General features: G+C 40.8%; 1 protein-coding gene across 7 annotated transcripts in view; it reads right to left on the bottom strand.

Annotated features, from left to right (window-relative positions):
• The window catches only part of Agbl1 (AGBL carboxypeptidase 1), an 887,605-nt gene extending 865,471 nt beyond the window's left edge, over window positions 1-22,134 (bottom strand). For all 7 annotated transcript variants that reach the window (XM_060367383.1, XM_060367384.1, XM_060367380.1 and 4 more), the window contains exons 1-4: window positions 21,814-22,134; window positions 19,704-19,850; window positions 14,983-15,114; window positions 11,093-11,186 (exon numbers count right to left, since the gene is read on the bottom strand). In XM_060367383.1, coding sequence (XP_060223366.1) covers window positions 11,093-11,186; window positions 14,983-15,114; window positions 19,704-19,827 — 350 coding nt within the window. In that variant the 5' untranslated portion in view covers window positions 19,828-19,850; window positions 21,814-22,134. The remainder of the gene's footprint in view (window positions 1-11,092; window positions 11,187-14,982; window positions 15,115-19,703; window positions 19,851-21,813) is intronic.
• Window positions 22,135-24,734: the final 2,600 nt, after the last annotated feature.

Raw genomic sequence — 24,734 nt, 5'->3', positions numbered from 1 at the left:
CCATGCTTAAAGGTGTGTGCTTTCTGTTTTTCACTTTTTTTTTTCTGCCTCTATCTATAAAAGCCTGATTTTTACAACCTTGGCATTTGGAAATTGCCTTTGCCATTTCATGCCCAAAGCTTCTTTTCTTGTAAATTCTTCTCTGCCAGTTTCTGGGTACCCAGAGATCCCCCTTCTTGAATACCCTATCATTATGGTATTTGTCTCTCTCATTTGAATGCTGATATGTATCCTCTACAAGATCCTTAAGGGCAAGAACCATTTCTTTTCATCTCAAATCCCACACATCTCTGCTAAAAATAAAATCTTCAAATACTATTGAATGAATAAATTAATGGTTGAAAAGATGAACCTCAGGTAAACTAAAGCATCAGTGCTCATTAATGTAACTGGCATTTACTGAATACCTATGATGTACAATCTGAACAAAATTCAGACTTAATTTATAATAATTCACATCTTTCAAATAGCCATCTATTGTTCTCCATTTTCCTCATCAGCTCTGTTGAATATAACTGATGATCATACTGAGATCCCATATCAAAATAGCACTGTAATTGAACTAAGCAGAAAGCCTCCAAGCTGCCCTTATCCCAAAATCTCTGCCTAAACTCCTGAAAACAATTAGCTTTCAGTAACAATGTGTAATGGCTTCCTCTGGGCTTTTTCCTTTCTGGCTGACTGGGTGGCTTTTATATGTTGAACATACTTATCTCCAAGACACCACATCACATCACTATCAACTCCACAGGAAAAGAGCACCCTGATTTGCTTTATGATCTTATGCTCATGGTATGTGACTATGGAATCATTCCCTACAGAATGTGGCCATGGCCTATTACAAATATTAGTGCCCTCTGAGCAAAGAACAGTGAACACAGAGTGGTTTCTGCTAAGAGGCTTTCTCTACCGCTCTTCATTTCCCTAAATTCTCTCTAATATATTCATGGGTGTTTACCATTTTGTAAAGAATGGTAAACGATCTGTAGGAAGATAGAAAGATACAAACTTGTGTATAAAATCTTACTATGTTGGGCTGGGCTATAAGACTTATTCCTATACTAGTAAAGGTTATATGAACCTGCCTCATATCAAGATGAAAACAGGGACAGGTAACTGTGGAGAAGTGAAACAGTGTAGGCTTTTAGCGGATAGAGATGGACATAGGAATATGCTGTGTACCAGGGACATATAGAGTATATCAGGCCACAGAAACAGTGGAAATTATCTACTTGCCAATCATTGTTCACAAACCAAAGAAAAGAATGGTATTGGACCTGTTTGAGAAAATTTCAAGTCTCTAAAGAAAGAAATTGAAGAAGATATCAGAAGATGGAAAGATCTTGCATGCTCATGGTTCGGTAGGATTAACATAGTGAAAATGAGCATCCTGCCAAAAGCAATCTACAGATTCAATGCAATTCCCATCAAAATACCAACACAATTCTTTACAGACCTTGAAAGAAAAATTCTCAACTTCATGTGGAAAAACAAAAAACCTCGAATTTCTAAAATGATCTTGTACAACAACAGAGCATCTGGAGGTATCTCCATCCCTGACCTCAAGCTGTACTACAGAGCAATAGTAATAAAAACTGCATGGTATTGGCATAGAAACAGAAGAGTGGATCAATGGAACCGAATAGAAGACCCAGAAATAAACCCACATACCTATGGATACTTGATTTTTTACAAAGAAGCCAAAACCATTCAATGGAAAAAAGACAGCATCTTCAACAAATGGTGCTGGTCCAACTGGATGTTTACACGCAGAAAAATGAAAATATATCCATATTTATCACCCTGCACAAAACTAAAGTCCAAGTGGATCAAAGACCTCAACATAAAACCAGACACATTAAATCAGCTAGAAGAAAAAGTGGGGAAGAGCCTAGAACTCATTGGCACAGGAGACAACTTCCTGAACAGAACACCAACAGCACAGGCTCTAAGAGCAACAATCAATAAATGAGACCTCATGAAACTGAAAAGCTTCTGTAAAGTAAAAGACACTGTCGTCAAAACAAAACGACAGCCTACAGACAGGGAAAGGATCTTCACTAACCCTATATCTGACAGAAGACTTAATATCCAGAATATATAACGAAATCAAGAAGTTAAAAACCAGCAAATCAAGTAATCCAATTAAAAAATGGGGTACGGAGCTAAACAGAGAACTCTCTGTAGAGGAATGTAGAATGGCAGAGAAACACTTAAAGAGATGTTCAACGTCCTTAGCCATCAGAGAGATGCAAATCAAAATGACCCTGAGATTTCACCTTACACCCCTCAGAATGGCTAAGATCAAAATCTGAAGTGACAACACATGCTGGAGAAGTTGTGGAGAAAGGGCAACCCTCCTCTATTGCTGGTGAGAATGTAAACTTGTACCACTTTGGAAATCAATCTGGCACTTTCTCAGATAATTAGGAATAGTGCTTACTCAAGACCCAGCTATACCAGTCCTAGGCATATATATAAAAGCTGGTCAAGAATACAACAAGAACATTGTTCAACCCTGTTTGTAGCAGGTTTATTCTTAAAAGCCAGAACCTGGAAACAACCCAGATGTCCCTCAACAGAGGGATGGATACAGAAATTGTGGTACGTTTACACAATGGAATACTACTCAGCAATTAAAAACAAGGAAATCATGAAATTTGCAGGCAAATGGTGTGACCTAGAAAAGATCATCCTGAGTGAGATATCCCAAAAGCAGAAAGACACACAAGGTATACACTCACTTATAAGTGGGTACTAGACCTATATGATAGGATGAACTTACTAAAATCTGTACACCTAAAGAAGCTAAACAAGAAGGAGGACCCAAGGTAAGATGATCAATCCTTACTTAGAAAGACAAATGGTGGACATTGGAAGTAGAAGAACACGAGAAGCAGGATAGGAGCCTACCATAGAGGACTCTGAAAGACTCTACCTAGCAGTGTATCAAAGCAGATGCTGAGACTCATGGCTAAACTTTGGACAGAGTGCAGGGAACATATGAAAGAAGAGTTAGTAAGACCTGCAGAGAACAGGAGCTCCACAAGGACCAAATACATCTGGGCACAGGGGCTTGTCTGAGACTGATTCTCCAAGCAAGGACCATGCATGGATATAACCTAGACCCCCTGCTCAGATGTAGCTCATGGCAGCTCAATATCCAAGTGGGTACCCTAGTAAGGCGAACAGGGACTATCTCTGGCATGAACTTTGACCTCCCCACCCCCCGTAGGACGAGCAGCCTAGCTAGGCCACAGAGGAGGACATTGCAGCCAGTCCTGGTGAGACCTGATAAGCTAGGGTCAGATGGAAGGGGAGGAGGACCTCCCCTATCAGTGGACTTAGAGATGGGCAGGGAGGAGAGGAGGGAGGGATTGTCGGATTGGGAAGGAATGAGGGAGGGGCCTACAGCTGGGCTACAAAGTGAATAAACTGTCTCTGTCATGAACAATTCCACATTTGGCTAAGGCTGAGGATCTGAGGATCTGGCTTACTTCCATGTATGTGGACCTATCTGCATTGCCCCCGTGGCACGCCTGGGTTGGCTACCCAGAGGCTATTTAAGCTGTGGGCTGGCTTTCCCCGGGGTCCGAGGATTGTTCAAGGTTCCTGAATAAACTGCATTGAAAAAATAAATAAATAAATAAATAAATAATAAAAATTTAATAAAAAAAATAAAACATGTCAATAAATAAATAAATAAAAATAACAAAAAGATAAATTATTACAACTGCAAAAAATAAAATAAAATAAAAGAATGGTCTTGGAATCTCTGAACACCTCAGTCACTGATAAATCCCAGAGCCTCCTCTCCCCAGGATGTCTAGACTACCTCATTGAGGCGACAAGGGATCAGAGAGCTCTCAGATGAAGGAGAAGGAAAAGGCTAGAGCCTCAAGCTCCCAGTGTTTCTAAACTAAGCCTTTCTAGGCCCAAAATGGATATTTTGTGTCAATTTTAAGGAAGAATAAAGCAGATGTCCTGACTAACAAAAGCATGCAAGAACATCTTCAGGGTGTGGAAAACCCAAGTTTTCAAGCTCATAATTGGATACTTCTTGTCACTCGGCTGCATTATAATTGTTGCACAAATTTAGACATTCAGGGACAAAAAAAAAAAAAAACACGTTTTGTTGTTGTAAATCTTAACTGACAATGTCTAACAAGACAAATGTCCTAAGGCATATCTGTTTCGAAGTATGCAGTAGAGTGCCCTTTAATAATGTGTATGTCTTGAACCTCGTTAGGAGTTTGATGAGCTTCTCTGGGTTTCATTGACCTCACCTTAGATGGAGGAGATGGACAAAAGGAAAGTTCCTTGGGAGTGTCCAACTTTCAGTCCTGTGACTTGAATATCTATGACTGGGCCTAACAGAGAGAGGTCACTGGCTTCTTAAGAAGATGAAAGGGATTTCAACTGTAGACCTCATTGCCAGGGTTTAATTCATGTAGGAAACTATTCATTCCACTATTAACTACGGGCTTGGAGTCAGGTTGCAGAGGCCATAATCACTCTGTCAGTAAGCCGAGCCATGGTGTCCATCCCCAATATCAGCAGTTGTGAAGCTGTGTTGGAATTTTTTTGTTACCGTTCCAAAATATTTGAGTCCAAGTGTTCTGAAGTACACGGCTTCTAAATCACCCTTATGAGTCCATGCCCCGAAAAACCCAGCTTCCACTTAACATTGAGTGGTTATAATGCTTTTACTGAGAATAGAAGCAAAGAACACCCAGGAGGAATATGGTAGCTATTTCAAGAAACAGAAAATTCTGTTTTCTGTAACTTGAACCCCCACTCTCTCAGTGACAAAGCTGTGTCACCTAAGTTGCTCATGATAACAAGGAAACAACTAGCTTTGGCTGAGTCTTCATTCATTTATCAGCAACTATGATCAAATAAAATGGAATGGTATGGTGGCCAGAGAAAGCTCAGAAGGCTTGACTTTGGAAAGACAGTGGTTAGGGGGGGAAAAAAGAACCATGGGACATTTTTCTAACTCATAAACTGAAGATGAAATCACCACAAATAGCTGCCAATGAAGCAATGCCCAGTAATCCTGCACTCAGGCAAAGCTCAAATGCCAAAGAGCCCTGGCAGAGAAGAGCTCTAAAGGGAGAAGATCACTAACACTATTCTAAGTACTGGGAGTGAACAACTAGGACAGCCAACGGGACACTAAACTGAAGAATTTGCTTATGTGGCTTGTTAGAGGCCCAAACACAACTCTGCCTTCTGTTGCCAAGGTATTTAATCCCAGGACCTCTAGAGCACAGAATATGACCCACAATTGTGCCAAGACAGCCCATGCCTCAAAGAACCCTGATCCTGAAACATAAATCTTAGTATGATAGATCTTCTGAAAGCCTGAGATAGGAGGAGTAATGATATTAAAGACCTCTTGTGTAAGGGTGAGGCCAGCATAGTCCTGAATACAAATCTAAGCTTCCCATATTCCTGCGGAAGCTTCAGTGACAATGGCCAATGAAGAATGGAAAAAAAAATCTCAGCCTATGGATAATCCTGAATCTTCTTTCTCAGCACTCAATGCAATGATCAGAAAATGCAATGGGGTTGAAGCAGCAGCTCCTGCTAAGAAAATTCTAATTGGCTAAAACATCTGTGCAGCATGGCAAGCTAGCATAGTTTAAGGTCCTGGGAGCTACTGTATACAGGTAACATCTGATAAGTCAGCTTCAACCATGGATTAAATATTATGGTATGAGGACCCAGCAGGATCAGAGAGGATGTAGCTATGATTTGAGAAATGTCAAGTGGACATGCAGTGGACATAGACATCATCACTACTAAAAATCTGAAGCCCTGGAAGTGAAGGAAGAGAGGGCAGATTGAAGCAGAGAATGTTGAGTCATGGAACAATGCAAGTTCTTCTAAGTCACAAGACCTGCATGTGCTCACCATGGCCTCAGGAAAGAGTCCAACTTTGTAAGTTTGGACTGATCCAGGACAATTTTGTGTGGATAAACAAACTGGTCTACCCATGAAACAAAGGGCCACACTCTCACCTAGGATCATTTCCTTCTTCCGATCTTTACAGAACAGCCCCATAGACTCTAAAGCCCCAACATTGGCTACCTAATTCAAAGAAAAGCAACATTTTCATGGGAGTGTTGCTCCTCACTCCTGTATTCCCCTGCAACCAACCTTTCAGCTCTCTCGGACAACCCTAAACAAGACACAGGGCTCTTATGCTTCCCTTCCCTCCAGTAAGCAAAACCTTGCTCCCTTTAGAGCTGATGTCCAGCTTCTCTTCTCTTGGCTGACTTCTCTCCAGAGGCACCCCAGTCCCTCATTCCATACAGCTCTTGGTAGAAGGGCCACATGATTTTTCAAATGTGTCTAGACATACAGTGGGACCCTACAGGTGACCCAGTGTAGGCTCAAGAACAAAGATGACAATGAACACAAAGCGACTTACTCTCTAAATGGTGCACTGCATGTATTGATACATTCAGAAATCACCAATATTTTTTTAGTTAAAATATTTCTCTTAGTGCATATTATGACATTACACATACTAACATAGAGTGACGCAGAGGTGATTAATGTAGTCTCTGCCTGAAATAATACACAAAGCAAAATTTGTGTAGTGCTTTGTACACTAACTGCTCTAATGTACTCTTTACATATTGTATGCTTGCACCAAATCATCACACAGGACCTTATAAATAAGAATGATTATGTACATTTTTAATTTATTTTTTAATTTTTATTTAATTTATTTTTAAATTTATTACTATTTATTCATTTTGTATCCTAGCTGTAGCCCCCTCCCTTGTCCCCTCCCAATCCCACCCTTCCTCGCTCTTCCCCTCCCATGCTCCTCCCCCAGTCCACTGATAGGGGAGGTCTCCCTCCCCTTCCCTCTGATGCTAGCCTATCAGGTCTCATCAGGACTGGCTGCATTGTCTTTCTCTGTGGCCTGGTAAGGCTGCTCCCCACTTCAGGGGAAGATGATCAAAGAGGCAGCCACTGAGCTTATGTCAGAGACAGTCCCTGTTCCCCTTACTAGGGATTCCACTGGGAAACTGAGCTGCTTTTAAAATACATTGCTTTTGAATTTAATTGCGAACATACATAGTTTATACATGGAGCCAGACCCTGTAGGACAGGGGGCAGGAACAAGGTAAACATGATTCAATTTCTATCTTGATAAGCTGAGTTTAGAGGGAAGAGAAGACACTCGGGCAACAATGTACAAAGTTAAGTACAAAGTATGTTGAAGGAAAGGATGATAACAATTCCAGAGAAACACTGAGGAAAGGCAATTCCCTCTCCCCCACACCCCAGACATGGAAACTAGGTAGCTATTTTACCTTCTGATAAAATGGCAATACCATTCCAGTAGCAGACTATACTTAGAGGCAGCTGGTTAGATAAAGTGGTGAGAAGAGGAATGAGAGATAAGCTGAAGCACATTGTTGGTGGCTTGAAGTCAGAGCAGATCACTTAGAGCAGATCACTCTAATAGCTTTCAAAGTCTGACCATGACTGTTCAGACCAAAATGGCAGACATGGGGAGCAAAAGGAAGTGAGAAGGCAAAAGCCAACACAATAGTGCATTGGTGAAGAGTGACGACATGGTGGGCATCTAGAAAATGAAGGAAGTCTGGAATGTCTACCTTCCCAGGCATGGAGGCTGGCATAAGGCCACAGGAGGCTTGTGATATCACTGCACAGGCTCTTTCTCCCTACTAATGCTGGAGCTACTGTCATAAATCTTTCCCTGAGTACCATTGGAGAGCAGAGGACAGCTGCATGTCTATTTTAGGTACACATGGGAGAAGCAGAGCAGGTTTAATCTCCACAGGAGGAAGGAGTCTCAGTGGCACCACACTGGCCACCAGCTCTCATAAAAACATCCTGGAATAACTCTTCCATAGCTTGTAAAGGTTTGGAAAACAATACTCAGTAGGACTATTCATGTCCTACAGGCAAGCTGCCATATACCTGGAAGAATCCTCAAAGCCATAGTGCAGGCAATTAAGTAGAGTTTATTTGGGCTCATCTCAGTTGAGATCTGGGAGATGGAGATTAGGGAGCTGTCTGGCTGTAGGCAAGCAGCCTATTACCCAGCTGTATCTCTATTACTGGTGATTGACATATGCTAGCATGTCAAATCTCAAAGACTTGTCTAGCCATTATTTCTAATGTCTACACAAGCCTATAAGGTAAGACTTGGTATTCACTCATAGAGACATGCCAGAGTTAGTAAGAAAAGTAAAGTGGCTCACCAACTAATCAGCTAGAGCTGCTAAAGGGTGTCTTCCAATTTCAGTGCCTTCACTCCTTATCTAGTTGGGAATGGGTGTGGAGGATGGAGGTTAGAAAACAAAGTAGTTTGGGAAAAGAATTCAAAAGCAGGGAGTATAGCTATTTAGCCTTTGAGAGGAAATGGCCATTCAACTGAGGAGAAAGATTACCTATCATTAAGCAAATTGTTCCATGGATATGAACAGTTTAGAAGATAAAAGAAATTTAAGCAAACTCTAACTACTTACGATTGTCTTACATATGGCGGTTTTAGAGCTATAACACTGGAAATAGACTGCAAGATACTCTTAGTGCTTTAAAAGCTAAGGCTCGTGTATCAGACAGTACTTAAATCCTGGCTCTTACACAAAAATCCCCAGCAGGTCACTTAACTTCTTTCAGCTTCAATTTCCCCCTCCCCTGTAAATTTATGCACAATGATAGCACCTGCCTCATAGAAGAAAAGAGGCTCAAAATGAGATAGTGCAAGCTAACAGCTGAGCATGGTGCTAGGCACCTAATCAACACCATGGCCATGACAGCTACACTGTACAGGCTGTTGAAGAGGCCTCTTCTTTGCAGATGTTTGGATTTTTGTTCGGCATTTTGCGTAAGAAGGGGTACCATCTAGCACAAAATATCTAAGGCAGATCAGACTGCAGAAATGGTGGGTATGGTGCTTAGAAAATACTCCTGAGATCCTTGGCAATTTTCCTGTTCTTGGAAGCATCCACCCCTATCAATCAAGAGGTTATTTGTCCACTGTTCTATGGAACCTTGATCAGATCTGTACCTGAACTTGACTTTTTGCAGGAGGACAGCAAAGCAATACAGATGGCAACAGTAGGTATCCCTAAGAAGGGGACTTCTAAGAAAAGAACCAGATCAAAATTAAGAACAGCAAAAAAGAACATGAGGTTTTAGGTCTGAATGACATCAATTTATTATCTCATATGCTGTTCTTGTCACTTTGTTCTCCCATTCTCCCAATCTTGGCCTTAATAATGGAGACAACAAAAGCCATCAGCACTGGAAAACTGTAGGGCCCAGTGCCTTGATACCCAAGGTTAACTGATAAGGACTTCTTAGAAAAACCCTTCAAACAGTATGATACTCAGGACAAAGAGGGTGACTCATGTGCAAGGGCCCAGTGAACACTACATTGATTTTCATAGAGTTTATAAGAAAACCAGACAGCCACATATATAGGAAGAGTATTAGAGATAGCATTATGAAAAGCATGTTGGTGACCGAAAGACACATTGAGACTGCCGATCTCATCAACAAAGGCAGGGCACAGTGACAAAAGTAGACATCTAAGACCTGAACATTTCAGTGGGGACAGGAGATTAAGGACAAACTATTTCCATCAGTGTTCCTCACTGCTACCCATAGTTTCTTTTTTACATTCTCAGAAGAGGTGCGCAGTAGATGGAAAGGCAGTAGATGGACTAAAGAACTGCTAATCTGATATCAATTCCTGGTAAGAATTTTTGTCATCTGGTGGAATAGACATTTAAGACCAAAATAAAATAATACTACAGAAAAATAAAGAGGTTATTTTTACCCATTTTTTACTCTGAAGTTTTTTACTTATTACATGAGGATCCTTTGGTAGAGGATTGGACTGACTCCTGCTTAGCAATAAATTCTCAGTTTAAAGAGAAAACTTCCAAAATGAAATGCCTGCTGTTCTAGGCCTTTTACAAAGGTGACATGTATAAAGTAGAGTTCCCTGGCCAAATCAGTCTTGGAATGGAGCACACACTCCAACGACATCATAGGCCAAGTATGTATGAGTTTCATAAAAGGCTCTATGAATTCTTAGAGTAAAGAAACCTATCTCACTTTGTTTAAGCCAGAACTTCTCAATTTATTTGATGAGGCCATTTTTTTTGGCTGATTTGTAATATATTTCACTTCAGGAAACGCTGCTGTAGAGAACTGTAGGTGAGAATAGATGATGATGGCATAACTGTGGTGACCCAAGAGAAAAATAATCAGGTGAAACAGGAGCTTAAGATTGATGCTAGGATGCAGAAAATATCATGGCTGGGCATGGAAATGCTACTTGCCAAATGACCCCATATATCTTAGAAATTGGCTGAATTTCTTCTAATATTCTCTCAAGGTCCTTGCTGAGTCACTCCTATAAATGATGGATCTTAATGGTTCCGAATATCTCTAAAGTCTTTATATGAAACCATCTTCCTTTTTAACTTAGTGATTCACTCCTCTAGGATGCAGAGGCAAATAGAATAGGCCAGGTTTCATTCTCCAACCATAAAACCACATAACAAGACAGCACACTACCATGACGAACCATTAGAAGGCTCAGAACTCATCTACGACATTTAACTGGCTGATTCTTTTGAGACTGTGTCACTCCTGGGCTGTCTTTTGAGGATTATGCTCATTTATCACTGCAGGTTAAATAAAAAAAAAAAAGATTTATCTGAAAGCACCAGACCAAAATCAAGAACAACAAAAAAGAACGTGAGGTTTTTTATGTCTGAATGACATGGATTTAAACTTCACCTCTGCCATCCCCTAGATCTGTAACCTTAGATGAAGCCCTCGACATTGTGGCTTGAGAGTTATAAGCTCATTTGATGAGATTATGATGATAAGAGGAAATGAAAAACTTGGGGGCAGGTAGAGACACAGCTTGATATGGGATACAGCCCACATCAAGAAAGATGCAAGAAAGAAGGCATCAACAGATTAGACTGGAAGCATCAAGAAGATCTAAGGACAGCCATCTCCATTCATCCATCCATCACACAGAGCCTAGGGGCGCTGTGAACATGCCCTGTACCTGATTGTCCGGGTGTGCTTCCGGGTGTAAGGAGAAATGACCTTGAAAAGCAGTTCCATTGCTCCATTAATTCCCAGCATGGCTCCTGTGGTTACTGAAGACAAAGAGCACAGTAGTCAGTAGCTATTGTCACAAGAAGATGTGCTAATACAACTTGGATTTAATCCTTGACAATTTTAAGGAATTTAATACACTCCAAAGAAAAATAAAACAAAAAAATTAAAAACCTCTTTTAACAATCTAATAAGTGGGATAGCTCTTTCTTTCTACCTCAATTTCAAGTTCTCCTCAGTTTTAATACTTGAATCCCCTAAGGCTGAGGCAATGAGTTGATGGCATCTCTATTAGAACACCAGTAGAAGAATCAGTCCTTGTGCTCTGAGATAACCAGTGTGGGAATTTTTCCCTTTTCACCCATTTTGGGGAGGGGGTACTAAAACATGGTCATGGATTTGAATGATGGGAAGCCCAGGGAACACCAGATAAATAAATGCTATTGCCACCTCCAAAGATGCTCTAGCCTCTTTCCAATGTGGTCCATACCCTTTGAGACTCAGCTGAATTTAAGAAGAGCACAGATCACACAAAACAGGAAACGGTGGGATATAAAATTGTAGGAGGAGACAATGAAATGAAAGGAAGAAAAATAATTCTCTTTCCCCCATTGTACTGATGCTTCTGGGAGGGAAGATCTAGGACCACCTGACACCTTTGGCCCAACTTATTCTAGAAAAAATGAGTGGGATGAGACATCTTGAAGATGCAAAGACAGGAACAAATGTCTTAGACTGACTTATTTCAGGCCTGGAGAGAGGAATTCTAATCTGGAGGTGGTAATACCACAGTAATGCCTACCAGACAACAACTGAGGCCAATGTCTTGGATGTTACAAGGAGTACATGTTCCTGAAGCATCCTTTGTGCCTACATCCTGAGGAGAGTACAGACCATCACCACCCGAATTAATTGGATGGGTTTGATGTCCTGCTTGTGCCCATCACTCTTACAGTTGCCAATTTAGTCCTTACTTACTTCTAAAGTGGGGAATAACACAAGCTTAAAAAAATAACTGGCAGATGATTCAGCAAGAATTATGTCATTAAGTGGAATTGGTTTTAATAACACTAATTCTAATGTGGAAGACTAGACTTAAAATCAGGAGAGGATACAAAAGGAAACCTCACTGGGATCACCCTTACTGGTTACCCAACCTGGCCACGTGGTCACTGCCAACAAGTACATTGGCTATCATAAACCCATTGCAGGAAGCTTGCAGAAACATTGCGGAAATGGTCAATAGTGTGTCGCAATTCACCAAACAGATCCCACACTCTTCTTAAATTCTGTCAGCCTTTCATGAGTAAATGAAATGCAGAGAGGCACCAGGGCTTTATCAAACAGCTAGCTAGAATAATAAATGTAGGCTAGTGTATGACCCAACTGGTTACCTTCTCACACCCACAGACAAATTACTAGCTTTCTCAGAGCTAAGCTGGTGCTGTATTACTATATATTCATAACCATTACATATATGTACTAAAGATAGCAAGTCACTCAGCCTTTAGGAAACCAAAAGATATATTAAGTCTTGTACTGCTGGCAGGCTCCAAATTGGCTGGCATGCTTTTAGGCTACTCATTAAGGACAGTTGTCTTTCATAAAATGTTACAGTTCCTCTTTTATTGTTTTGGAGATGGATGTGCACAGATTCATTCAGATATTCCCAAATGCTTTCTGATATTCTTTGTTCTCTCTCTTTTCTCCGTGTGTGTGTGTGTGTGTGTGTGTGTGTAAGAGAGAGAAGATACTGTGAACAAAGAACCAATAATTCATTTTTAATTATTATTATTATTATTATTGAAAAAATGGTCTCTTTATGTGTACCCTGTGTTTATTAAAAGGATGCAACAGTGAAAACTGAGATACTGAGCCAGATATAGTGACACATGACTGTAATCACAGCATTTGGGGGGTGGGGCGGAGGAAATGGAATTCCAAGTGATCTTTGGCTGCACGGTGAGTTTGAGGCCAATTTGTGCCACATGAGATCCTGTATTTCAAATAAGATAAAAATTAGTAAAAAGGGAATATTTTAGCAGTTCTTAAGATATTTAAAGGGACTGTGCCCTAGTTACTCCACTCACATGTACTCTTCATGTGATTTCAAAATATTAGGGGAAAAAGTGGGATGGGATAAGGCAGCTGCTGTGTCATGGTCTTACTTATAGACATGGTCTTGTTTATCCCACTCAACAAGTTTACAGGATTTGCTGAGGGTTGAATGCACTCCTCTAAATCCATTTCAAAGCCCTAATTCCTATGACCTAAAGAAGCAACCAAGTTAAAGGGAAGCTATTGGAGAAGGGATATAACCGAATCTGTCATGGAGAAAATTTAAACCTAGAAAGAGACTAAGGATGTGCAGGCCCATGGGAAAGATCACATGAGGACATGGAGAGCTGACAGAATCTTAAGACCAAGGAGACAGGCTGTAGAAGAAAGCAAACCTTGCCAACATCTTGGTCTCAGACCCCCAGCCTTTAGCACTGTGAGGAAATTAATTTCTGTTGTTTTAGTGAGGCAAAAACCTAGCAGATTAATAGCAATAATTATTAGCGCTATAATTTTTACAAAGGAAAAAAAATGAGGTTAACCAGGTCAAGTGCCCTGGTTCCATGACTCATAAGAAATAGTATCGGAGTCAAATTCAGGGCTCCCTGGCTCTAAGCCCATAGTCTTTCCCCTCCAGAGTATTTTACATCTAAATAATTTTCACTTTTATTCCCCAGGAAGAGAGCTGAGAAAGGAGAAATGAAAGTCTGTGTTCATTACATAGGAGATAGGACATACAGAATCTAATCTATTAATGAAAAGTGCATCCACACGGAGTAAGAAGTAACATGATTTTGGAAATTTTAAAGCAAGCCTCCAAGACTTTTTATCTGTATACATTTAAGTAATTACTTCACTATTCTAAGCAGCTGCCTTTTTTTCTTTTCCGAGATATAAAAGTGTAGATCTAAACACGCAATTACTGTAATAATTAAAATATGTGAGGTAAATGGATGCTTAATAACTATCAGCCGGCATGTACAGAGGTAATCACCCAGAAAGAGGATTTGTTGGGAAGGAGCATGAGGTTAGAAAAAAAAAAAAAATCAGTAAGGCTTTTGTTACATTAGTGAGTGGTTTTGTGGAATGAATAAGGACCATTCTTTGTTTTCATATGTGTGTGTGCACATATGTGCACAAATGTGTGGGTGAGTTTACATGCACTTGTTTGAGGAGGCTGTGTCTCCTCCACAAGAATAGCATCTACTTCCCTTGAGACTTGCACATTAGATTAGATGTTACCAGGTAGGCTACGGCAGCTTGCCAGCAAGTTCCAGGAATCCTCCCGTCTCTGCCTCCCCAGCTCCAGGGAGGCAAGCTCCAGGGAGGCAAGCACACACCACCATCCTAGCATTTTGCTGAGGGTTCTCAAGCCTGCACGCTTGCAAGTCGAGCACTTTACCAGCTGAGTTATCTCTGAAGCTTTTTAAAGCATATGTAATACGTAATGTTATGACTATGTCAAGGCCTTAGAAAAGTCTGCCTTCCTCCTGCCAAGGCACTTCTGGATATGGTAGTACTTCCTGACAGAGAAACTGAGGATTATGTAACCGCTACTCAGAGGGAAAGCCAAAGTCAATACATAGGAACTAGCTCAAGAGCTCTACCTGGCGAAGACAGCAAATAAACAATTTCTGCCCTCCATGGCCTCTGGATTGCCAGGTTCCTTTAGGTGTCTGTATGGGACCATATGCATACATACACACACACACACACACACACACACACACACACACACCACCTGGTTTCCAGGTGTCCCAGATCACATCCAGAACTTACCACTGGAGGCAAATACACGCAATGCCCAGAGACAGTGGAGAAGGTTCTGGCTGTGGGACAGGTTTTTTCTGGCCAGAATCAAGGTCACATCAAGTGCTTCTGACTCCAGTGCCTTCTGTCCAAACTTCTTATCTAGGAACACAAATCCATCTGTTAGTTATGCCTCACATTCATCCTGAAGGTTTCAGGAGAGAAAGAAAATGACACAGTGAGAGAATAATTATAGCCAAAGACACTTTTTAACCTATTTTAAAATATTCTAAATATGTCCCGTTGGAGCCAAATACACCAGAAGAGCGAAGTGTGAATGTATTTATTTACATGGAGGCTCTGGGTTCTAAACCTGAAAGCCTTTGAATCTAAAGACACTCCCATTCACCCTCAGATGTACCAAAGTCCTTAAGATAAATCTGAAATGAAGAAAACAATTAGCACAGCATTAGAATATAGTGCGTTGACTTTGATTGGGTCCCTGGTTTCTTTTTGGTTTTGTTGTTGTTTGATTTGTTTTTTATTTGTTGGCTGGTTTGTTTGTTTGACATAGGCTTTTTTTTTTTTTAACATAACCATGGCTGTCTTGAAAATCACAATGAAAACCAGGCTGGCCTCGAACTTACCTACACCTGCCTTTGCCACTGCTTCCTGAGTGATGAGGGCTGCTTCTTTTGGGTAGCATAACTATAGCCATTTCTGTTTCAGGCCTAACAGCCATATCATCTCAGCTTGTTGCCGATACTTGTATCTATACAAGTTCAGGTCAACCAAAAACTATGTTTCTGTTCGGTATACTCTGTGGTCTTGTTCCCCAGAAATTCCTCAACCATAAGCGCAGCTGGCCCTGACCATAAACGTTACTTAGGACCAATCGAATTAAAGGTCAGCCAGAACTGCTTGTCTAGAAAGCAAAAATAACTTGAGTCAGAGATGACTACCTTGTTTCACTGTGCTCCCCACCCTCCCGCCCCCGTGGGAGCTAATTGTGGATTTTCACTTTTAAATATGCAAAACATCTTTCTCTGGAGGATGAAATTCAGACCCAAACTGACCGCCCCCCTGAGCTCAGAAAATAAAGCTTTCATTCTAAACTTCTGTATCTGAAGTGAGTTTTCTTGGCTTCCACCTGGAACCCAACACTGCCTAGTGCTGGGGTTGGAGTCATGCCCAGCAAGGATCTTGCTCTTTGTTGGGATGTTGTTTTGTATATGCAGATGATAGTATAGATCTTTCGGAGACGTTAGATCAAAGTTATAAGTAGAGGGTGGTAATATTTCCATCTAACAAAAAAAAATCATAATAAAAGGTGAAAAGCCCTCAAGAAGATAAAATTAAAATTAAAGAGTAATGGTTGCTCTAATAACATGATGTCTAGTGTTGTAGGTAAGTCATTCATTATCATCATCTCAATAGTTACAAAATAAGCATTGAAAGCAAGAGGAAAGCACCTCTTCTTTATATTCTTGCTCCCACTATCAGGTAAGTGACTGTGTCTGGTAGCATTTGTTTGTGTCCTTTCCTAAGTTTGATGCCCAAATCATCATGATGATTATAAGATTCATAGAAACATATTCTTTTATTTGTTTCATTATTTCATTTAGCATAATATTTTCTGGTACAACCCATTAGACTAGATAATATTTCATTGCATATGTATATCACATTTTATTTATCCAAGGACGCTTACACTATTTCCATGTCATGGTTATTGTGAATAGTGAGTCAGTGATCACGGGAAGGCAGAGATCATAATGAGATAGTTATTTCCTCTTCTTTGGGTATACGTTCAAGTGAAAGATTATAGAAAATTTCTGAGTGACATGGTGATTTCAGTGTTTGTTTGTTTTGAGTACGGTCTCCTGTAGCCCCGTCTGGTCCTGAGCTTGCTATGAACTCCTGATTGTCCTGCTTTTTCCTTCCAAGTATTAGGACTCCAGGTGTATATTACCAGGCCCACGTGGTAGCTCTTTTGTGGTTGTTAAATTCTCTCTGTCATTTTCAATAATGGCCGTCCAGAAGCTCAGCACCACAGAGTGTACAAAGGTCCCTTTCTTCACACCCTCGCCAATCTTTATTCTCCCCTGTCTGGTTGACAAGCCATCCTCACTAGCATGAGGAAATGTGTGCACAGTGACAGAGAATGCAGTAGCAGTGCTTTCCACTGACTTCTGGGGCTGAGCAGAGGAAGCAGGGAAGGGGGATGAGCCCAAAGAGATAGCATTACAAATAAATAGGGTTGGCAAATCCAGAGCTCTTGTATTCAACACGAAGATGAAGTTAACAAAATTGTACCACACTACAATGTGTAGATTATAGCTGCTCCTGTCACCAAAATAAAGTGACTCTGTGAGATGATAGATATGTTTATCTACTTAACCGTGGTAACGGCAACGCTACTTGTATTTCATAATGCCACACTGAAAACCCCAAATATACACAATAAAATTTGCTGTAAAAATAAAAACACTGAAAAAAAATAAAATAAAAAATAAAAACACTGAAGCTGGGAAGTCGACTCAGTGGGTGAGAGCTCTTGGCGTGTAAACATGAGGAGCTTAGTTTGGATCCACTACAGCAAGGAGACCAGCAGTGTGGAGCTGTACATAAACCTGTAATCCCAGCACTGAGGGTGGAGGCAGCAGGAAGAGGATCCCAGGGGTTAAGTGACAAACAAATAAAGCACAGTGAGCTTTCGGTTCAACAAAATACCCTGTCTCCAAAATAAGGTGGAGAGAAATTGAGAAAGATACTCAATGTCAACCTCTGGCTTCAACATGTACATACATACATGTGAATACATGGACACACACACACACGTGTGTGTGTGTATATATATATATATCACATACGCAAAAAACAGTAACTTGGGGACCACAGCCCTTGTATGTCTCTTATCACTTGACTGGCAGGTCCGGGGCCACATAAGAATGTGAGCTAATACCTCAATTATTCTCCCTAGAAACTCTAGGATTAAAGTTTATACTTCCACTTTAAACATAAGGGCACCATAGTTTATAAACCTTAAGTAACTTGACGAGGGTCACACAGCTGATCAGTGTCAGGGGCAGACTTGAAACCAGGCTGCACTGTGTGGCTGGGGGATATATCAGATCTCTACTGTCTTTTCTTAGAGTTCGCTTGGCCCATTCAGCTTTGCTGACTTTCCCCCGATCTTCAAGTTTCAGCTCAAATGTCACCTCTCCCTGACCGTGCCATCTTAGGGGAGCATCATTCATCCTCTTCCTTGAGACACTCATCATAGTCTTCTATCATCCAGTTAATTATTTGCTGACCAGCTAACCTGCCCCACTTGGAACAGAAGCTCTGTATGAGCAGGCTACTTGACTGTCTTGGTCACAGAGATGTTTGGCATATGTAGAGTAGTGCATACAGTGACCCTGGCTGAACAATCACTAAGTAAAATGTTGTTAATTATACTGGGACATACTTATGCAGGAGCTAGCTAATGCCTATGTCTCAGTCCGTCTGTGAACTTGAAGCAGAGATCTAAACATTGTGCGCCAGGGCCTTTGGCTTCAGCTCCTGGCAGTGAACATCAAAGGGGCCTGAGCTTCTCAATTGTGACCGTCACGATATTCAACACGCAGTTTATGCTTAACTGTTAAAGCCTTTTTGCAAAGTGTGCATGAACTCTGAATGTTTAGATTATTCAGTTTTGCTCCAGAAAGTTCCAGAGACCTGAGAAAGTATTTCAAGATCCCCCAGGGGATTGGGAGGTGGAGGCAGGGGGTAGATAGTCAGAACCTCTATTCCTATATATATACACACACACAGTGGGTGATATGTCCGCCAAGAGGGGATCAGACAGGAAAAGGTGGGGCCTAAATCTAATGATTGATACCCCTATATGAAATGGAGAGGACAACAAAGTAAATACACAGAGAACACTCTGTGAACACAAAGATAGAGAATATAAATCAGAGAGAGAGAGAGGAGAAGGCCTGGCAACACCAGACGAGAAGCAGAAAACAGACTCTCTCTTGGGACTTCCGAAAGGAACCTACCCTGCCAGGACTTGGTTTTGGATTCAGAGGATCCAGAAGCATCACAGACTATAATTACGGTGATCAGTGACAGTCTGTGGCAATTTTCTATGATAGCTCTAAAGATTGACTACACAAGTGTGGTCAGGCATGGTGGGATATCACCTATAATCCCATCTCTCAGGATTTCAAGATCATCCTTTCCTACATAGTGAGTTCCAGGCTAGCTTGGCCTACATGAGACTCTGTCTCCAAATATTTCATAAAATGGTCTCACTTTGCGTACGCATTTAAAATGCACTAAAGTCACTCCCATCTTTTCTGACTTATGATCCATGCTTTGGCAGTCCACGTCAGATGTGACTACAACTTCTGTGTGTCATCTGTTTATTCCTAAGCACTCTATTACCTGAAATCTGTATTTAAAAAAATATTAACCTTGTCAAGTTATAGATTCATGCCTATAATCCCAGTATACAGAAAGCTGAGGCAGAAGGGTTACAGTAAGTCTGAGGCTTCCCTGTCTCAAAAACCTGTAAGACTCTGTGCCTCAAAATAACAACAGCCAAAAGTGAAATCGCCTCCCCTATATGGCTGGCTCTGCCATCACCAGGGCACTTAAGACCTTCCTTCTGCCTTTCTACAAGGGTTTCCCCAACTGTTCTCAGGAGACAACTTCAGAAGCATGCTGTCAGTCATCATTAGGTCTTGAAGTGTTAGTACCTCTTAGGCCAACTTTGGCCAACAGCCTGAAGAGAGGCAGGAGGATGTCAGAGTCAGGAGAAGCTGACCTCGCCGTATCTACCAGAGTCTGAAGAAGGGCTTCACTGCCACCTTTGCTGATCATATAATGAATTCTCCGGTCTGTGCCTGTGAGGAAACCAGAGGAAAGATGAGCCACGAATGGTAACCCACCTCCCCAGAGTGAGCCTCAGAACTAACAGCCAGAGACAGCACAAAGGTTCATTCATTTCACCACAGAAACCCAAACTGCCAGATCCTTGACTCATTGATATAATCTGTCTTTGAGTTGTGCTAACATCTGTGGGGAGAGCAGGGTGCAATATGGTAATTGTGGGATATTTAGGAACTTTAATATATTCACCTCGTGCAGAAATGCTAAACTGAATGAAATTGCAAGTTCTGGGGACTTGTTATATGTATACATGTATGTGGAAATAGGCATACAGGCTTGTAACTATCATACACTAACTATTTTTTTTTGTAATAAAATGAGTCATTCGTAACAGGAAAGGGGTGTTGTCATATGTAGGATCATTTTACTGTAGGTGTGACAATTTTCTAACTCTGCTCTGTAGCAACTAGTAGATGGGGAAATATAGAAATCACTGTAGGAACATTCTAAGAAATAAAATGCCCACACATACCATCTGAGGACTCTTGGGCAGAGTCCTGAGTAAGGGTGAAGCATTTGTCTTTCTACCAAACAGATTTGAAAAAGTCCTCTCTTACTTTACCCAAGAACAGCTCAAAAAGCAGTGACTACATACTAATGGAAAAGGCCCTGTGTGACCTAACCAAGGGACCCAACAACGTGTAATAATATCAAAAGAGAAATTCTGATTTTTTTCATTCTAATGAAAACAAAATTCTCTGCCAAAAAAAGAGAGAGAAAGAATAAAATAAAGGAGGGAAGAAAAAAAGGAGGTAAGGCTGGGGCAACCACATGCATCCCGCTTATAACCCCAGCACACAGAAAGTGTAGACAGAAGGGTTGCTAGCTCCCGGGCAGCCTGGGCTATAGTGTGAGACCTTGGCTAAAATAAAAAAAGATTATCTACAGCCTGGTCTGCAGAGTTAGTTCCAGGAAATCCTGGGTTACAGAGAAAAGACCTGTCTCAAACTGTTCCCTTCCCCCAAAAAATATTCATATTGAAGAAGAAATTCCAATGGTTCCTTCTAAACATTTCTACACTCCTCCCGAAGATAAAAAGACAAGTGATGATCTGCAAAAAGGGAACTCATTCAAGAAAAGAAAAAAAATTTCAAACAGTACAGGGAAGTGGTCCTACCACCAGAGGACATAAAAGTTGACTTTTTAAAAAAGGCCACAGTGTGATGGGATCCTTGAGGTTTTATATCTGGCATGGCATCCATCCTCAGTGTTGCCTGTTTGTGTTACTATTTCTTGATCCAGCTAACCCAAGTGACTAACAGGTACTAAATCCTGTCATCTTATTTCTGAAGAAGTAGATGACTTGCCAACCCTTGAATTTCACCTGCCATATATATATATATATATAGATATAGATATAGATATAGATATATGCATATATTTACATATATACATACATATACATAGGAGTGACAATTTTATAATTCTGCTCTGTAGCAACTAGTAAATGGGGAAATATATATCTATGTATATATGTGTGTATCACCTGTCATATATACATGTATATAGATACAGACATATATATATATGAAAGCTCCAATATCTGGTTCCCCCCATGAGACACAGAGGAAGAGAGCCTGAGAAAGGGATGGATATGGGTGCTGCGGGGCAGCCCTCCCAGATGAGGACATTTGGCCTTATAAAAGAGAAACTATAGCATAACCACCCAACCTCTCATTACCTCCTAAGTTTGAGCATTGCAAGGTAGGTGACAGGGCTGAAGAGCCTAAGTACAATTAACCCAGTCTACACACGACTTACCACATCACATCAAGGGGAAAACATTGGCTGATAGTTCTCTCCCACACAGGAAAGTTAAGCTACAAAAATACCCAGCTACACAGTTTCCTGGGACAGCCAGCAGCCAGCCCTCTCCCCAATCCACAATATGATTTGATGTGAGCATAATCCACTCACCAACGGAAAGCAGATCGCTGATGATCTGGAGGATGGCCAGGATAGATGCTTTATCCGAGGAGTTCTGCAATGATAACACAGACAGGCATCTTGACAATGAATGCAAGAGGAAAGAAGTAGCCTGGTTAAAGATGCAAAGAATAGGCAGGGTTAAGCTCTGCTACACTGAGAAAGACTCCACGAAGTGAAAGAATGAACAAAGAAGTTCTCTTTAAGCAGCAGTGAGCGAGCTCACTGAGAGAGGGGCTTTAGAGGCTGTGCCTCAACAGTAGCCAAGAGCCCTCTTTGGGACCAGCTTAACAAAGCATTACTAAGGTGCACACAAACACAGGTATTGATGACTGACCCAGAGACAACAAACTAAAGTGGCTTTGTGGACCTTGGTCATATTTAACTAGCCTCGGATTGTTTTTAATGGCAATCGCAAGAGGAAGAAAAAAAAAAAGAAGTCATCAAAATGTTCTAGTGCAGATACTGTCTTGTCAGACAAAGACAAGCTTTGATTTTTCTCAAGAGAAGTGCAGAGCAGTAGCAGATCTGATTGTGGGATGATCTCAGAAATCCTTGTAAATCTTGACATTGTCACTTGTTCTTCAGAAAAGAAGCTTTCGTTCAGAAGGTAGGAAAACATGAAGAATGCCATGAAGTAACCGATATTATAATTCCAGAAATACAACTCAGTCTAAGTTCCTAAAAGTCAGCCCTTTGTCTTTTCACTGTAAGATTAGGGTGGCCACTCTTGTCTGTGTTTTTGGGTCAGTGCGTCAATTATGACAGTCTTTATACTTCCATGAGTAAGACCTGTGCTCCTTATCAGCTTCAAATACCTCAATAACTGTCCATTGTACATAGGACAAAAGCAGGAAACCAAAATTCTTCAGGATCTTCTTCTGTTGATATTTCCAAGTTCATTATTAATTTCAAGATTCTTGTTCAAAATCGGTATTTCCACATGGTATGGAACTGGATTCCTGCCCAAGGAATTTACAGATTGGTTTGCAAGTTTGACCATACTGTTCCCTTCTCTGGAACATCTTTCCCTGACTTTCAGGTGGTCAGTGCTGGCTCATTCTTCCAGTGCATGGTGGGTCCTATGATACCTCCACCACCCCTCTCACAAGCCAAGTCTGGAATGCCTTCCACCTCTCCATCACTCAACTCTCAGTTCTTGACAGAGCACTCACTCTGACACCAATGTGCATGCTTGCTTCTCATCCCACCTCCACAAACAGCACCCAGCAGAGGGGTTTCTCCAGAGAAAAATAAAAATAAATCTTTTTTAGTAGAATCCAAAAGAACTCCAGGAGATCCAAAAATTCCACTACCACCCAATACCCCCAGAAAGTCATATTTCAAAACTCCTAACAGGTCCATTTACTCCAGCATAAAATTCCAGAGGCCATTAAAAAACATTGAGGTAGATATCTTTATACTATATTTTTATAAATAAGCTAATGCAAAAAATGAAGGTGGACAAACTATCAAAATGGAGTTTACTTCAATCCCACTGAAATCAGGGACAAGACAAGGCTGCCTACTCTCTCCATGTCTCTTCAACATAGTACTTTAAGTCCTAGCCAGAGCAATAAGACAACTAAAGGAGATCAAGGGATACAAATTGGAAAGGAAGAGGTCAAAGTGTCACTTTTCACAGATGATATGATAGTATACATGAGTGACCCCAAAAATTCAACCAGAGAACTCCTTCAGCTGATAAACACCTTCAGCAAAGTGGCAGGATACAAAATCAACTCAAAAAAATCAGAAGCCCTCCTGTACACAAAAGACAAAAGGGCTGAGAAAGAAATTAGGGAAACAACACCCTTCACAATAGCCACTAATAACATAAAGTACCTTGGGGTGACATTAACCAAAAAAGTGAAAGACCTGTTTGAGAAAAACTTCAAGTCTCTGAAGAAAGAAATTGAAGAAGATCTCAGAAGATGGAAAGATCTCCTGTGCTCATGCATTGGTAGGATTAACATTGTGAAAATGGCCATCCTGTCAAAAGCAATCTACAGATTCAACGCAATTCCCATCAAAATACCAACTCATTTCTTTTCAGACCTTGAAAAAAAGATTCTCAGGTCAATATGGAGAAACAAAAAACCCAGAATCTCCAAAACAACCTTGTACAACAACAGATCATCTGGAGGTATCTCCATCCCCGATATCAAGCTGTACTACAGAGCAATAGTAATAAAAACTGCATGGTATTGGCATAGAAATAGAAAGAAGGATCAATGGAACCGAATAGAAGACCCAGAAATAAACCCATGTACCTATGAATACTCGATTTTTGACAAAGCAGCCAAAACCCATTCAATGGAAAAAAGATAGCATCTTCAACAGGTGGTGCTGGTCTAATTGGATGTCTACATGCAGAGAAATGAAAATAGATCCACATTTATCACCCTGCACAAAACTAAAGTCCAAATGGATCAAAGACCTCAACATAAAACCAGATACGCTAAATTTGTTAGAAGAAAAAGTGGGGAACAGCCTAGAACTCATTGGCACAGGAGACAACTTCCTGAACAGAACTCCAACAGCACAGGCTTTAAGAACAACAATCAATAAATGGGACCTCATGAAACTGAAAAGCTTCTGTAAAGCAAAGGACACTGTCATCAAAACAAAACGACTGCCTACAGATTGGGAAAAAATCTTCACCAACCCTTTATCTGACAGAGAGCTAATATCCAGTATATATAAAGAACTAAAGAAGCTGAAAAGCAACAAACCAAGTAATCCACTTAAAAAATGGGGAACAGAGCTAAACAGAGAATTCTCTGTAGAGGAATATAGAATGGCAGAGAAACACTTAAAGAAATGTTCAACCTCATTGGCCATTAGGGAAATGCAAATCAAAACGACCCTGAGATTTCACCTTACACCCATCAGAATGGCCAAGATGAAAA

This window comes from Meriones unguiculatus, chromosome 14, assembly GCF_030254825.1.
Source record: "Meriones unguiculatus strain TT.TT164.6M chromosome 14, Bangor_MerUng_6.1, whole genome shotgun sequence".
NCBI classification, from domain to species: domain Eukaryota; kingdom Metazoa; phylum Chordata; class Mammalia; order Rodentia; family Muridae; genus Meriones; species Meriones unguiculatus.
The sequence above is the reverse complement of the archived record's forward strand: the minus strand, read 5'-3'. Positions and strand labels throughout refer to the sequence as shown.